At 41.0% G+C, this 15830-nt stretch overlaps 2 protein-coding genes across 2 annotated transcripts; one reads left to right on the plus strand and one right to left on the minus strand.

The window, feature by feature from the left end:
• Nucleotides 1–7875: 7875 nt before the first annotated feature.
• On the plus strand, nucleotides 7876–13184 carry Non2 (upstream activation factor subunit spp27 homolog Non2). The gene is made up of 5 exons (XM_069042568.1): nucleotides 7876–7894; nucleotides 11195–11290; nucleotides 11947–12155; nucleotides 12223–12480; nucleotides 12534–13184. The coding sequence occupies exons 2-5, from the start codon at nucleotides 11248–11250 to the stop codon at nucleotides 12789–12791; spliced, it is 768 nt and encodes a 255-aa protein (XP_068898669.1). The 5' UTR covers nucleotides 7876–7894; nucleotides 11195–11247; the 3' UTR covers nucleotides 12792–13184.
• Nucleotides 13118–15734, minus strand: LOC138126787 (cilia- and flagella-associated protein 206). The gene is made up of 8 exons (XM_069042565.1): nucleotides 15339–15734; nucleotides 14768–15293; nucleotides 14481–14721; nucleotides 14308–14437; nucleotides 13825–14252; nucleotides 13680–13778; nucleotides 13492–13627; nucleotides 13118–13444 (listed from the first exon to the last, which is right to left on the minus strand). The coding sequence occupies exons 1-8, from the start codon at nucleotides 15522–15524 to the stop codon at nucleotides 13223–13225; spliced, it is 1968 nt and encodes a 655-aa protein (XP_068898666.1). The 5' UTR covers nucleotides 15525–15734; the 3' UTR covers nucleotides 13118–13222.
• Between the last annotated feature and the right edge of the window lie 96 nt (nucleotides 15735–15830).

The raw sequence follows: 15830 nt of genomic DNA on the forward strand, positions 1-15830 counted from the left end.
AATGGCTCTATAATAACATAAAATGGTAATTAAGTTGTTGTTATGTGTTGGTTATATAATCTACGGTTGTCGCAGCTCGTATGTGGCCAAAGACACTCGAAGGTCCTCGTCTGGAAAAATCTCTTCGGAAAAGGGTCAACTGCACCGGTTTTCCGCACTCATGCAAATCCTCCGTGATTTATCGTCCGCCTCCTAATTGGATCCGGGCGAATTTTCGCCCCCCGGAGCCCGTCGCATGATTAAAACGAGTGCAGAGTGGGACTCGGAGGAAAAAACAATTTATAAAGAACCTAGTTGTTCTTTTCGGTTGCGTGCTGAAGATAATGCGATTATGTGTTTAGAATAATTAAAACTTTGCACATGGGTATATGCACATTTCAACTTCTTTATCTTTTCATATAATTCACTCCGTTTCATACACATTAAAGGCGTAAAAGAAAATTGTTATGCAAGTTGAATTTCTAAATAATAAATTAGTAGCGTGTCCTTGTTTCTGTTTGTGAAAAGTTCCGCTTTACTAAATAACTATTTTAAATTAATGCCGGTTATTAGAAGAACCATGAAATAAACGGTTCTCCGGTGCAGTCCACGATGTTGCAGAAATTGTGGGTTTGGTGTTATACTCCAAAGAACATGCCGACCCAAAGACATTCCCACTTCATCCAAACCATCAAAACAAACATGGGAAACATTGACATTTCTATTTTCACACGGTGGATTCAAAAATTCGCTTTTCCAACATCTCTACTTCTATCTCGCAGTAAGGGTTGGCGCTCACTGGTCTGCATCGTACGCATCTGCGCCGTGGTTGATGCAGGTGCGTTTGCTGCATCGCGTAAATACGATGACGTAACGGTAACACGTGGGTTGTCCAGTGGTGGAGATAATGCAGCTCAATCACTTAGACTATTTCTGCTTCTATTTTATAACCCACATGCGTTGGCAAATGTACCTACAATTTTTTCAACGACAACTATACAAGAAAATGGTTAGTTTGCTACGGACAAAGATATCGGTGGTAGTTTTTTCTTCTTTTTGTTCTTCAATATTGATAGAGGTTTGAAGAATAGGAAAAACTCAGTCAGTCGTAGCAATGTGTGCATTGTGATTAAGTGTGCACAATGTGGGCTAGTGGACGCCCACCTTAACCGTCACGTTTGCAGGAAAAAGTAAAGATGTGGGAGAAAATGGAATTTTTTAATTTGGGTTGTTTGCATTTTTCGAAAATTCCAAAAAGCTTTAGAAAACATTTCTTACGATTTCAAGAGCACGTCAGTAATCGCTCACTTAAGATTTGTTAGATATGATGAATTTCATAAGAATCACATCTCAATCTTTCAAGATTGTTATCTCAATTATTTTTATCTCTACACGTATCACTTATAACTTATCCAAAAACCCGAATTGAATTGACATTTACTGAGTGTTCTACGGTGATTATTAAAATCTAAAAAAATTACACCTCAACATACTTTAAAACGCAAAATTATTGTTATGTATGCATCACTTGGACACTTATAACTCAATAACTGCTGAAGATACTTTGATGCAGTTTTTACCAAAAGTTAGAGTGTATCTTTAGGTGTAGTTTTAGTAAAAATTGTTGGACCATCTTGCAAGGGGGGGCGAGTCATAAAGAAAAAGGTGAGCCAGGTCGGAGAACTTCTTTAGTGTTCGTTACTGCAAAATAGATATTTTTTTCTTTCCTTGTAAAATGAGTTGGGAGGATCTTTGTTTTGGTATTCACGCCCGTCTTCGTTGGTGCGATTTTAGATAGGCTCGGACTAATAAGAAACTAATATTCTGGCACGTGTCGTCGATAAATCCGGCAACGTTCGTGTACAAACGCTGTCGGAATTAATTCGTTTCAATTTCCATCGATGGTGAAAAATCTCGTACGTAACGGCACGTCAAAATAAATCATAATGGCGTGATTAAAATCGGTAGTTGGAAGGAATCGAACGAAAATTATAGATTCAATGGCGGGCAAAAAATCCCTGCTGACCAGAGGCTGTTAACTGTTCCGACGAAACAAGAAGCAGAAATGAAAATAAATTAGCTCTCGCCCAGATAAGAGCGCTGTTATAATTCCATCAGCATTCGCAATGCGGCGCGCCACAGGGCGACCTCTTCGCTCCACTCGTGTTCCCCAATCGAGTGATTAATTGAAGTTGCATATTGCATGTCTCATAGGTCGGAGTCGTCGTTTTGCATCGAAATTAAAGTCTCGCAGAGATCGAGTGTCGATCTGCAACAATGGCGAACGAATTAAATTCGAATCGCATCTCGCGAACTCGCGCACACACACACACGCACATAACAAAACCGATATGGAAGTGTGCAAGACAATGGACGAAATTAAAAATTCAACTGGTCGTCAATCAAGATCGACGTCTCCGATGGGAGTCAAGTTGGGGAGTTTGACCGAACGTTAGCCGTTCGAATAGTAGTGCCCTCTGTGTGTAGACGTAGACTCAGGTCAGTAACCGACAGAGACGAGAAACATAATAAAAATAACAAAATCCGACCAGTGTTGGCTCTGCAAAAATAACGGAGGATTTTTATCGGGAACGGCGAAGAACCGGCCCGGGCAGAGAATTAGACGGATGTCCTTCTTCGGCGAGGATGGAATGACGGGGCACGTGACCTGGCGGAAAGTCCAGGCGAATCTTTGGGGTTCTTGAATGGTAGGGTCTGGTCGCTTATCAAAAAGTTTGCTAGTACCACTGTGGGGTACGAGGTTTGGCAAGGGCTGGTACCGTTGCTCTTCAAAAAAATTGTCACCGCTGGGGAGTTGCGAGATTCAGTTCAACAGTATCCAAGTCTGGTTCTTATGATGGACACTCGCGACTAAAAATGGAACGCAATATTTTATGGTTAGTGTGTATTCAGCTTTACTCACGAAGATGACGCCTTTCTGGTTTAGACTTTTTTAACAATTCTTCCCAAAGAAGAAACAAACAAATATGTAGTACAATTCAGGCCTCTATCAGTCTTGCTATCTTCAAATTTTGCAAAACCAACAGAATTTGATAGAGTCCAAATCGGGACTTCACACTGGCTACTTCATACCTGCATACAATCGTCGCCGTCGTACCTATTCTTCTTTGTCAAGATAGCGCAAAATTAGCACAAAAAAACACCACAATTTTTTCATTTTCTGAATTTTGCAGAATTCCAGAAGGAATACAGTCAGTTTTTTTATCTCAAGGTTTTTTCGATTAATCTTCGAGAAAAAACGTATTCAAATCTTCTTACAAATTGATAAATGGTAATTTTCTCTTTGGTACCAAATGCAATGTTAATTCGTGCCTCCAAAGAGTGTTTTTCATGCTCAGTATCATAATCAAAATAATTTGCTTCTATCTTAAACTTTTCCAAAGGAATCAATAATTTTGACATCAGGCAGAAAATCTTCATCCCTTAGTATCATTTCATACTTTTCCTTCCCTTGAAATCTTAGTTCTAGCCCCCAGATTTCTTTTCGTTTGTTATTTTTTCCATTTTAGAAGTTGTTATTGCAGTTTTTTCCTTGGAAACTCATCCCGACAATCTTTTTTACATTCCTTGTTCGCCTTATTTGCCACAGCTCCTCCTCGAATCCTCAAGGAGTTCACCCCGAACTTTATCTCAGTTATTTGCGTTCGAAGTTTATACTCTGGCTCGTTATCTTCATACTTTATTTCCTGTATTTTGTCTCCCCAATTATCAGAATTCTTTCTAGAAATTTGTGTTCGAATTTACCGTCAGATGTACTACTTCTTCGGATTATTCTCGAACTTTACACGCCAAACTTTCCGCATCTGTCAACAATTACTCTTGACATTCATTACCAACTTTGCAAAACTAATTGAACATTTTTTGCGCCTAACTTCATGCATGCTTATCGATTCGCCATAAACGAAGGAGTCGAGTTGACGTGTGCGACAGTTTAAAGAACGTTCCGAATTTGCGCCCCCTCGCCGCCGCCGCCGCGTCGTAATCTTCCCCCGTCGAAGTCGAAGTCGCCCCCGTTGACATTTCCACGGCGACTATTTATTCGTTCGTCGGGGCCACCCCCGCCGCAATCATTTTCGCATTTTCGCCACCCGAGCCTCGTGTAAATTTGACAATGTTCGGGAGCGGCGGCGAGGCGCGGGGCAGCGTCCTATCAATCAAGTTGGTAGCCATGGCGACGGGACGACGCCGACGTCAAACGCCTAAACTGCATCCGCGCTCCTTAAACCAACGCCCAGTTTTTTTCACGATACATAAGAGAGTCCACCCGAAAAATCAATAGCTTTATAAATACTGCACCCTCGGGTGCATCATCGGCACAACACCCCCCCGACGGACGCGGCGGCGGCCGCCGTCACCGGAGCGGCCGACTCGGGCGCAGCGGCGGCTCGTCGGCCCACGCGTGCGGCTCAATTTAAAGGCCGTGGCCTTGGCGATGCGCCCCCGAGGTCGGACCGCTGCTTTTTCGGCCGACGCGAAAACGACGACGTCTCGGATGTTTTCACGACGGCTAATACGCCGCTGCACTCGAAATCAGGTCATGGTACAACGAAATCGTTTTAGTTGCATGGCAGCAAACTGCATTCACTAAAAACTTGTCCCAACCTCTAAACGAGAGAAGAACCAACCAATAAACCGGTCCGTCGTGCGCATTCGTCATTTTTTATCTTGTGCGGTGCACCTTTGCCGCCGTCTCTCTCCGACGACTTCGACGTGATGCGATCGGAAACGACCGAAAGACGGAAATCGCGCTCTCAAGCGACATTTAAAGAGACGTCGATAGCGGTGTCGCGGCGCCGGGTCGACGCTGGCGGCTCCCTCTGCTGTGCGATAGGAGTACTAAATTTGAAAGACGCGTGCCGGTACAGGTAACTGTAAAAACGACAATTAAAGTCCCTAAAAGTTCCTCACTGACCGCGCTAAGGGAAACACGGCTGTACACATTGTCCCCAGATGACGACACATGCAGAAGAAAAACTCATTTTCAAAATTGATCCTTTTTACGTACGATTTTTCTAACTGGATATGATCTAATGAATAATACAAGGTGATCAAAAAGAACTGTTTGAGTTGGTAATACTCATTTGAAATTACTTTAAAACTGTACTTATATGGAGAATATTCAACCCAAACTATGATTTTCTGGCCTCTTTGTGCCTTTATTTGGTTCAAAAATATGAAAAAAATGCTGTTGCAAATGACAAGTGGTTTTTTGCAACTTGAGTCAACTATACATCTGCAACAGATGTTAAAAAGTAGAGTTTGAACATAAACGACTCCAAATTGAATACAATAATAGACCTATTAGAGACGCAAATTCTAAAAAAAAATGTTCTTAATTTTATTGCCAACTTCTTGATCACTTGTGGTTTGACAAAGAACATTCTTTGTCTCATTTTTATCTAAATGACAGTAATGTAATATCTATTCACTTTGATTGTGACCACAACCAAAAACATAGTAGGCGCTGTTTAGCTGTGTGCTGCATACGTTTTACACTAAATATTTGTGTGGTGTGAACATGATGTGAAAATGTCAGAATTGTCAAAACTTGACCATGGTAGTAAAGCAATTATTTTAATGTATTTATCAATATTAATAACGAAAATCAATATTTGAAGTAGGAGAAACTAAAAACGTCTGTCTGATTCTGTGATCACGTCTGTTGAAAAGTGGGGTTATATCCAGGTACAGATTATTTAACGTAAAAACTTTGAAATCACCTCATGCAATTCTCGATATTAATGAAGAACGAAGGAAACGGTCATTTGGCAGTAAGACAAACGCGAAAAACGCCTGGGGATTACTAACGGTAATCAGAACTTTCAATTAGGTAGCATTTTCAGATAAAAACTAATCAGACAGAAAATTCAAAAAAATGATTTACAGGGGATGAAAAGGCAGAAGATATCAAACTACAACACTTACTAGCCAAAATGTACAACAAGAAAAAAGCACAAACAGAGTTAACTTTATTGGTGATGTTCGTCTTTGTGAGTTGTTTTCCCGTTGGCTTCAATAAATGTCTCGAAACAAGTCAATATTGACGACGTGGCATTTTCTTTTTGAATTCTAAAATTTTGTACCAAAACTCAATTTTATAGATATGCGCACAGTGTACGTCGAAAAACGTTTGCGCAAGTCGTTCTCCGTTCTGTCTTCTGTGAGCGTGACGTTTCTGTCAAAATGGCGCCTCCGAGAGTTGCCAACTGCGACTGGATTTAGTGTTATCTAAAATTCCCTATCAATAACCTAGCAACTGAAAAGTTACTAGGGAGTGGTCACAATCAAAATGAATAGATTATACCTACTATTCCGGACACGAAATCTTGGCCAACATTTTTTAGACATTTCTAATGTAAACCAATCATTAGTGTCATTAATAAATGACAATTATTAAAAATCACTTTGAAGTTTTTCTTGTGACATCAAAAAAGCAGGGAAATCATATATGGAAATGGCATTATCGAGTCAAAAGTTGGGTTATATTCAATAAAGGCCAGTTCACACATATTTGTCAGTTAAATGTCAGTTGTGGCTAAGATTCCGTGTAACCCAACGCTACAAAATGCACTAGAATACATTAATTAGAGCATAATTTTAGTTTAGGACAAAAATGTTACAAGAATGTTATTTCAAATTTTACTTGCGCTAGGTACTACTTTTTCTACGTAGAATTTAGGGATTTTTGTTTCAACCAATTTTTTGCTGGACAAACTATACCTTGCGTGAACGTTTGCAAGCTCAACGGCACCAGCACCAGACAATAATTATCCTTATAACCCGATTAAACGCAGAATACATTTGTTTTTCGAATTTGCGTCTCTAATAGGTCCATTATTGTATTCAAGTTGGAGTCGTTTATGGCTATCTATTAAAGCACTCGTGGTTTAATAGATCTCTAAGAAAATGTTTATCAATATTTCAGTGTATTATTGTCATTTACACCAATAAACTTCCAATATTAATGTTCAAACTTTTTAACATCTGTTACAAAAAATTTAGTTGCATCCGTTAGGTTGAATTACCAATTAATACAAAATTCCCTAGAATTTGAAGATTTTTTTTTTATTTAAAAATTAAAAAAGGGTGCAAATTCGAAAAAATAACATAAAAAACTCGTTTTATAAGGGGATTGGCGCACTCGTCCCATAGAAAACACCCCTACGGCTCGTTTTCTACACCTGGGACTCGTGCGCCAAATCAACCCTTATAAAACTTGTTCTTTAATATACTATTTACGCCCAATCCAGCTTTTGATTAAGATAATCTCGATTACAACCCCTTGTGATCCCTTTTTTTTTATTCATACTTTCCAACAGCATCATCTCCATGAGCATGAATTCAAATCTTCATTTGTCTTTGTACTTCAACTGCACTCTCTGGCGACCAATGAACTGAATCTTTTAAAGATATCTGTTGACAAAAATGACAAAACGCAAATAGGTACGTAGATCTTGTGCATGGTTTGTGGTCCAGTCCAATATTTTTTTATCGTTTGTGCACTCTATGTAGAGTAGATTATGCAACCAATCAAACACGTTCGTGACCGCCTACGAAATAATGAATGCGAACCGAGCGTCTTTATCAATTATTCATAAATCAGCGCTTAGTAATGTTGTTTATGAAATTTTTTGCTTCATTTCGGGTACGAAACGATTACCACGCGTTGCATCAACGTCATTTTTAATTCAGTTGTAGGTTCAAGTTGGCTGCATTGCGTACGACCCTTTCAAGCCTCGTCGTTGTCGTTTCGAATCCCATTCCGATTTGTGCGATTTCAGCCCCCTTGTCCATTTCGACGGTTTGAATTTATTTTCCCGGTCGGACCTCGTCTGGTGGGGGTCGTCGTGTGCAGGTAGCGCAGCGCTCTCTTCTCCGCCTGCTGCGATCCGATCACACAGTCAAGGATGCGATAGTTAGTACAATCGTACTAGATCTAGTACAATTAACAAATTTTTAGTACGTCAGTACCTCTTTGCCAAATTTAGTACAATTTCCACAATATGCCAAAAAAATTGTTAAATGAACAATTTCATGAGTTTTACAAGTAGCGCTTTTAAATGGTCCCGTTGACATTGACCAGAAGGGTCTTTTTGTCGGCACCTTTGATATATAATAAAAACGGCATTCCATGACCTTCAGATTCAGAACATCAGCCTTGTGCTTGTGGCTTGTGCCCATGTGGTTCACAGATGTTGCTGGGATACATTCAAGTACATTGCTCAATGCTGGGTCGGCTTAACAGGGGTGCGTTCAATTACCCTGCTCGAGTGATGTTCTGGATGTTAAAAAGAGTAAAACATATGCGCACTACAAGTTAGTGAGCGAGATGAAATATCGTCTAGGCAAAGAACAAATTTCGGAACGCACCTCTGGAAGTGTACCCTGCGTACTCGGCTCGTAAACTGCCTGCGCCCGGCGCGCATTTACAATTATTTTTATTTTTAAATTTTAAAAGTGTTTCACTGTGACTGGTTGTTCTTCGTTCTGTGATTTTCAGTTCAGAGTAACCTTTCTACCCTTTTGTAGTTTTGTGACTTTTGTGTTTTCTATTATTTTATTCTGTGACGAAGTGGTGTTTTGAACTTTTATAAGTCAGTGGGTCAGTGCAATTATTATTTAACTGCCTGATAATGGATAGGTAATGTATAATTCAGAATTAGATAAGGTTTTACAAAAAAAATTATATTTTAGGTTTGTTATCCGTATTACTAAGGATAAAACCAGCACAACCAATACAGTTACCTTTACTACGGCATCTGCGTCTTCTGTATCGGTGTGTACGCGTACGGATGCATGCAATATAAATGCAAACACTGTTAATTCAACAGTTGTTTGTTCAACAATCACTAGCCATACTTCTAATAAAACAATAAGGGAAGTCGATCCTGACATAGATTCTTTACCTTCGAGTTCGGGCACATTAACATACAACAACGAATCTGAACAGGTAGATAATTTAAGTAATGATACCTCAGGTCAACCTGTTGCCAAAAAAAGGAAAATATTCCATCAGAAATTTAGACAAGAGTGGCAAGAAAAATATGATTTCCTAATTGAAAAAGACAATACAAGTTTTTGCAAGATATGTAATGTTATAATTAAGGGAGCCGGATTTCATATAAAAAGGCATGCAAATTCTGCTGTACACATAAAAAAATATAATTCAGCAAAAAGTACCCCAAAAATTGATGCAACTATAAAAAAAGATCCAAAGGTGTGTCTAGCTGAAAGAATTCGAGAAGTTGAACTCCTTATAGCGACTTTTTTATGCGACAATAATTTACCTTTTGCCCTTGCAAACAATTTAATAGATTTATTAAAGAAAGTTACTCAAAGAGACGAAGTAATACAAAATTTAAAAATGCAAAGAGACAAAACTACTAATTTAGTAACTCAAGTGCTCGGACCCTTTTCAAAAGAATTAATCTTTGAAAAACTGAGGAAGGAGAAATTCTCCTTAATCATAGATGAAACCACCGACATAGCTACAAGGAAGAGTTTGGTAGTTGTGGCCAGATTTTTTGAAGAATCTGAAAAAATTGTAAAAGATCATTTCGTCGATTTAATCGAAGTTCATGATGCCACATCTGATGGTTTATTTAACGCAGTGAGGCTGTTATTGAACACCAACAAAATTCCATTTGCCAATGTTATCGGTTTAGGGGCAGATAATGCCAGTGTTATGATGGGAGATGTGAAGGGTGTGAAGCAAAGGTTTAGAGCAATATGCCCTCATATCGTAGTAAATGGATGTAGCTGTCACTCTTTGCACCTATGTGCTTCAAATTCCTGTAAAAAGCTACCTTCAACAGTAGAGCAGTTTTGCAGAGACATTTACTCCTATTTCTCACATAGTTCGAAGAGAAGTAGTGAATTAAAGGAATGCCAAATATTTTGTGAGGAAAAACCGTCAAAAATGTTGTACCCCAGTCAAACTAGGTGGTTATCATTACAGGTAACGATATCAGTTTTAACTGACATAATCTTATATTCATATTTGTAGGCCGTATGTGACAGAATTTTGATTCACTGGGATTCACTGAATTCATATTTTGACGAAGCTGCAAAAGAAGAAAAACTTCCACTGGCCAAGACAATTTCCAGTGCTTTGAGAAATCCCATTTATAAGTTATATTTGGAATTTTTAGCATATAATTTAAAATTAATTAACAATTTAAATATTGAATTTCAAAGCGAAAAACCAAAAACGCCAATATTACTCGAAAGAATCAAGTTTTTGTATAAGAGTATTCTAAAATGTTTTGTTAAAAAGGAAGTTATCGATAAAACTTCTTTAGAAAATATTAATGTACTTAGTCCCCAGAATTATCTTGGTATTGATGATCTGTATTTTGGAGGTAAAGTTGATAGTTTCTTGAAAAATCCACAAACTGTAAACACTGTAAGTAAAACTGATTTACATAATTTCAAAATTCATTGTTTAAATTTTTACAGTGAATTGTGTGTACAAATAAAAAAACGGTTCAACATGACAGATGAATTTTTAGTTTATGCTAGCAACTTTACTCCCAAAAACGCCCTATCTGGGGACATCTTATCTATATCTAAATTTACGTATTTATTTCCTTACTTAAACGTAGACGTTGATAAAGTAAACTTAGAATGGCAGTTAGTTAGCGAAACTAAAGCATTAGAACATTTTAAAGATATGGATGTAACTGTATTTTGGCAAAGGGTTGCTGAAACAAAAAATGAGTTGGGCCAGTCAATGTTTAGCAGTCTGATGGAAGTTGTAAAATGCATTCTTTCTCTTCCACATTCCTCAGCTGCGGCAGAAAGAGTGTTTTCCCAACTGACATTAAATAAAACCAAATTGCGAAATAGGTTAAATATTGTAACAATATCTCATATTTTATCAGTTAAAGAAAATAGTAAGAGTGGTCTGATTTTGCCAAAGAAATCATTTAAGCTCTAACTGACTGCATCAAGAATTTCTATAAATATAAATACACAACATATGTATTTTTATATTTTATGTTAATATTTTTTTCTGTTTTGTTGAGTCCTTGAGTAAATTTTTTTTTTTTTGTATTTTATATCTATTTTAAAAATCCCGCTCCCGAGTTTGGTTAATTTTAAGGTGTTCAGGTTTTCAGTACAATCACCTAGAATTTAGTACAAAATGTCCCTACATTTCAGTACAAGTTTTTACCGTTCAATCGCATCCCTGCACACAGTGCGTTTTTCTATCTTTGTCGTAGCGTCACGTCTCGTTTTAGCATCATGGCAGACATCACGAAGGAAGATCTTCGCAAGGAAATCGCCGGTAAGTCGCAATATTTCAATAATGTTAGCCTTTGTAGAGTCGAAACGCGCATAACTGAGCTTGTTGAATTTATCTGCGAAATTTTTGTTAATGGATCTCGGTCGGTTCACGTGCAAAATCGGGCATTTTACTCTTGTACAATATGTGTTTGTTTGAAACTCGCACATAAACAATGGCCGCACGACGCTACATCTATGCACACCATTTTATGCGCCGACAAAATCGGAAATATCTCTGAAATTACGCGATCTCGTACAAAAGGCCCAAGACAAAATCGATGTAGAATTTTATTTCGGATTTTCGTAGGAGTTTGTCTCCCTCGATTTCGGCGTATTTACGGATTTTTGCCTCGATCTAGTCGCCTGTTGTCACGGCGTACGTTGCGTACCCAAGCCGCCGTACCCGTCCGCATTTTGTCGAATTTCGCCTCCTGGATGCATCGACAGCGAAAATTTTCCAATGGAAAGACCGAGGCCAGGCTTTCGTCTACAATTCTTTTTAGCGACTTTTCTTCCAAATCTTCGTCCTACGCGGCTTTATCGGTGTCAAAAACATCCACTCTTTGTTGTCGTGTTGGGAGAAAGCAACCGCCTCAGCGCCTCGTGGCGGGAAACCGAACTCGTAAACAATCGAATTCAAAAATGCCGTCTCCGCAGCCATCTTGAAAGATGCCGACCTCTCGTCGACATCCGCCAAAAAAGTCAGACAAGAGCTGGAGGAGAAGCTTGATACCAACCTCCAATCGCGCAAGAAGGAGATCGATGATCTGGTAATGGAGTTCGTCAGCTCCAAGGACAAGAAGAAGAAGAAGGGCGAGTCCGAGGAGGAGGACGAAGAAGAGGAAGAAGAGGAGGAGGAGGAGGAGGTGAGTTGTCGTGTTGCCATGGCAACGCCACTCGTCGCCATGCCAACCGGTGTTGTTTACCTTGCAGGAGGAGGATTCCGAGGACGATAAAAAGAAGAAGCGCGCGTCCACCGGGAAGAAACCGGCCGCGAAAAAAGCGAAGAAGGCGTCCGACGAGTCGGCCAGCGCCAGCGAGCCCTCCGAGGGCGACTCCGAAGAGGAGTACTCCCCGAAGAAGTCCAAGCCGATCAAGACTCGCAAGCTTCCCCCCAAGAAGAAGAAGGGTTCCGAATCCGACTCCGACGAGGATTGGGGCAAGAAGAACAAAGGCGCAAAGAAAGGAGGCGTGAGTGTCTAGGTCTGGTGTTGAGGGTGGTTGTCAATTTTTTTTTTTGGCAGGGCGCAAAGCGAGGAGGTAGCGGATACACGAAGAGCATGACTTTGTCGCCGGAGCTGGCTGCGCTCGTGGGTCAGGACGCAATGGCGCGCCACGAAGTGGTCAAGAAGGTATGGGCCATCATCAAAGAGCGGGACCTATACGATCCCAAAAACAAACAGTACGCCATCTGCGATGACGCTCTGTTCAAAGTAATCGGCGTCAAACGCTTCCGCACATTCGGTATGATGAAATTCTTGAAGAACCACTTTATCAGTTAAACTGTAACATTTAACCTTTACTCCAATTTTTAAAATCTTTCTAGCGCCTTCTTTCTCCAATTTTGCAATATTTTTCCAAAAAAAAATGAAATAGAGTTTGTTTGTAGTTGAATGTTTGTAATTGCGCTAGGTGGTAACAATTAATGTTGAATAGAACACTTTACCCAGACATCCGAGTTAAGAAGTTATTTTATGTTCGTATTATATTTAAGCATTTTTGAACTGATTCCTAGGTTAAGTATAACATAATTTCTGGAATATAGGTTACGTTTGATTTTTTTTTTGTATGAACACTAGTAGATCGTATGTGATTTGTGCACTGTATATGTCGTCTAAATTTTGATCGTGCATACGACTTTGATTTTTATTCAATAAAATTTAAACATCCCAAAATGGCCGTCATTTTGATAAAACACTTGCACCATCTTCAGTCACTCATCGACAGGCCTGGTCAAGTCGACGATGAATTGCTTGTCGTCCTTCCTGCCCCTGAGACCGAAGATGAACGTCGAAGGCTTGGGAACGTTGCTGTAGTTGTCCCTCTTGGTCTGCGAAATCTGTTCCTTCTTGTCGTAAGTTTGCGTCCTCAAGTTGTTTCTGAAGAAGCTCTTCAACGTTTGACTGCTGACAGTCTTGCAGTGTGACAAATTGGCCTGAAAACAATTTAAGCACGAACACACTCGACATTCGAAGCCGTTACCAGCTGGATCGCCCTGCGCTTCAAATCCCAAATGTTCCAGAAATAACTCCTGTCGATGTTTTTGTCAATGGGATGAAGCTCCGTCTGTATTTCGGCGTTATCCGTGAGCGGCAACAGCGGCGGTTCTCTCACCAACCTGCAAATAATCGCGTGAAATACCACACGTGCCTCCCTCCGACCCCAAATACTCCTTGATGTTCTGCAGCAAGATCAGGCGATTCTTCATGTTGAGCAGGTTGATGAGTTCCGGTTTCCTCCGGGCCAAATTGATGGTCTCCATGACGCACCTGCAACAAGATTTTTAGCCCCCACCAGCACCCCCGATCCGACTACTTCTCCGGTGTTTCCCCGAACGCCGCGCCCGCTTCCCTCGATGAAAACACGAAAGTCATGTTCATGGTCCGTGCTATCCCCAAATTGGGATTCCCGGGTAAGAGTCCTCCTTCGGTGGCCAACAGTTTCCACCCGCAAAAACCCAAATACTCCATCTTGAGCTTGCTGAAATCCGGGAAGTTGATGGCGTCTATGATCGTGGCGTTGTTGTCTTCGTTTGATATTTTTTGACCGGCGGTGCGCTGCAGTCGCTCTGTATCCGTCATGGGGGCTTCCCCGGGGGGGATCATCGACTCGGCCAGCGAGTCCGGAAACGCCAAGATCTTTATGTACTTCTGCAAGTTGATCATGATTTGGTTGATCTTCGCCATGAGGATCGTCTGGTCTTGCAGGCTGCACCAGATGTCCGACAACTTCATGAAGTGGGGCTGAAACGAGTACTGCGGAGTGAACACGTCACTCCAACGAGTCGCGAAAACTCACAAAGACTTGATTGACAGGAATCGCGATTCTGTGCTTGACCACGCGGTGGAGGTCGATCAGGCCTCGCTGGAGGGTGTTGAAGATCTGGGAGGACGCCGTTTCGATCCTCTCGATTTCGTCCATCAGTTTCCTGGAGGGCAACAATACAGACTTTCAAACTGTTGCAAACAAACCTGATGTAGAGCTCGTGTTGGCGGTAGACGATGAGGGAGTCGCGCACGTACTCCACGTCCCTCTGAGTTACTCCCCTCGGCAGGCGATACACGATTACTCGATGGTTCCTCTCGTTGAGCTCTATGCCATAGACAAAATCCAAAGCTGTGGTCATCAAGTTCACCTTGTCCATGATGGTGACCAGTTGCCCTTGCAGCTCTGCCCCCGTGGCGTCCAGAGCCTCGTTGATCAACTTCGGCACTAAGCAAACAGTTTCATCCCGAAAATCTACACCCAAACCTCTTACAATCCTCCATTCCTTCGCCCCCTTTTCCGCAGTCTTTATTGAACAGCCTGATCCCGGTGACCAGCTTGGTGAACTCCTGCAGATTGTCCATCTTGATGTACCTCAGCTGCGTCACGAACTCTTTCAGCTCGTTCCTGTCCAGGATGCTCCCGAGAGCCGCCCTCACCTCCTTGAACACCGGCTCCAAAGTCGGATTCCCCAGCCCCGACGCCAGCGTGATATAATACACGATCTTCTTGTACGTCAGATCGATCTCGTCCTCTTCGGCGAGATACTTCACATCGACGATTTCCTGCTCCAGCGCCCGCAACCTAATCAACAACTCGCTCCGATTTCTTTTTACCATCTTGTGCTTCATCTGGAAGTTGCACGAGAAGTAGAACTGCATCTTGAGGGCGATCATGCTGGGGGTCAGCTGATTTTCGAGCTTGCTGACCACGTACTTGATGAACTTTTGGACGTCGGCGCGGTTCAGCATGTCTTTGTCGGTGATGCCCCAGGTTGGGTCCAGCGCCAGAAGCTTCAACTAGAAGCGACCAATCACTGGGGGTTGACGCGAGGGGGCACTTACGTAGTAGTTGAGGAAATTCTCGTGGATCTGGATTCCTTTGTTGGCGCATTCTCGCAGGATTTCCTTTTCGATGTTTCGGATAGCCCCGTCGCAATGCATTTTGACAAGATGTCGCCGTTTGATCGATGGCAAGTCAAAGCACTCTCGATATTTTATCAAAGTGCAAATTTGAAAATCCGGTTGCATTTGCAACCACAAAAATAAAAATGTCAATAACAGGCTTTGGGGCTTAATGTGTATACAAAATAAAACCCAAATCGGAGAGAATCGTGTATTTTCAAAAAAGTTACAAAAATGTTTGTAAAATTGTGTGGAGTTGAGGCGCCATCTTTTTACCAGAGTTCGTCGAACCGTAAGTTGTCAAATCAGCATTATCAGAAATGCATGCGCGAAGTCGTTGCATTTTAGCAAGACGCATTGTTTATTGTTTATTGATATTTAGTTAAACGAGTGTCAACAGTGCTGGTTTCTGTTTGAGGTGGTGATAATGTG

Source organism: Tenebrio molitor, chromosome 3, assembly GCF_963966145.1.
Source record: "Tenebrio molitor chromosome 3, icTenMoli1.1, whole genome shotgun sequence".
NCBI lineage: Eukaryota > Metazoa > Arthropoda > Insecta > Coleoptera > Tenebrionidae > Tenebrio > Tenebrio molitor.

Bases quoted from the DNA above. Each gene is read 5' to 3' on its own strand.
- Non2 (XM_069042568.1), top strand. From the start codon at position 11,248: ATGGCAGACATCACGAAGGAAGATCTTCGCAAGGAAATCGCCG. The intron at 11,291-11,946 runs GTAAGTCGCAAT...CCGTCTCCGCAG, and splicing joins TCTTCGCAAGGAAATCGCCG to CCATCTTGAAAGATGCCGAC. The intron at 12,481-12,533 runs GTGAGTGTCTAG...TTTTTTTGGCAG, and splicing joins AAGGCGCAAAGAAAGGAGGC to GGCGCAAAGCGAGGAGGTAG.
- LOC138126787 (XM_069042565.1), bottom strand. From the start codon at position 15,524: ATGCAACCGGATTTTCAAATTTGCACTTTGATAAAATATCGAGAGTGC. The intron at 14,722-14,767 runs GTAAGAGGTTTG...CTGTTTGCTTAG, and splicing joins GGGCGAAGGAATGGAGGATT to TGCCGAAGTTGATCAACGAG. The intron at 14,438-14,480 runs GTTTGTTTGCAA...GTTGCCCTCCAG, and splicing joins CAACACGAGCTCTACATCAG to GAAACTGATGGACGAAATCG.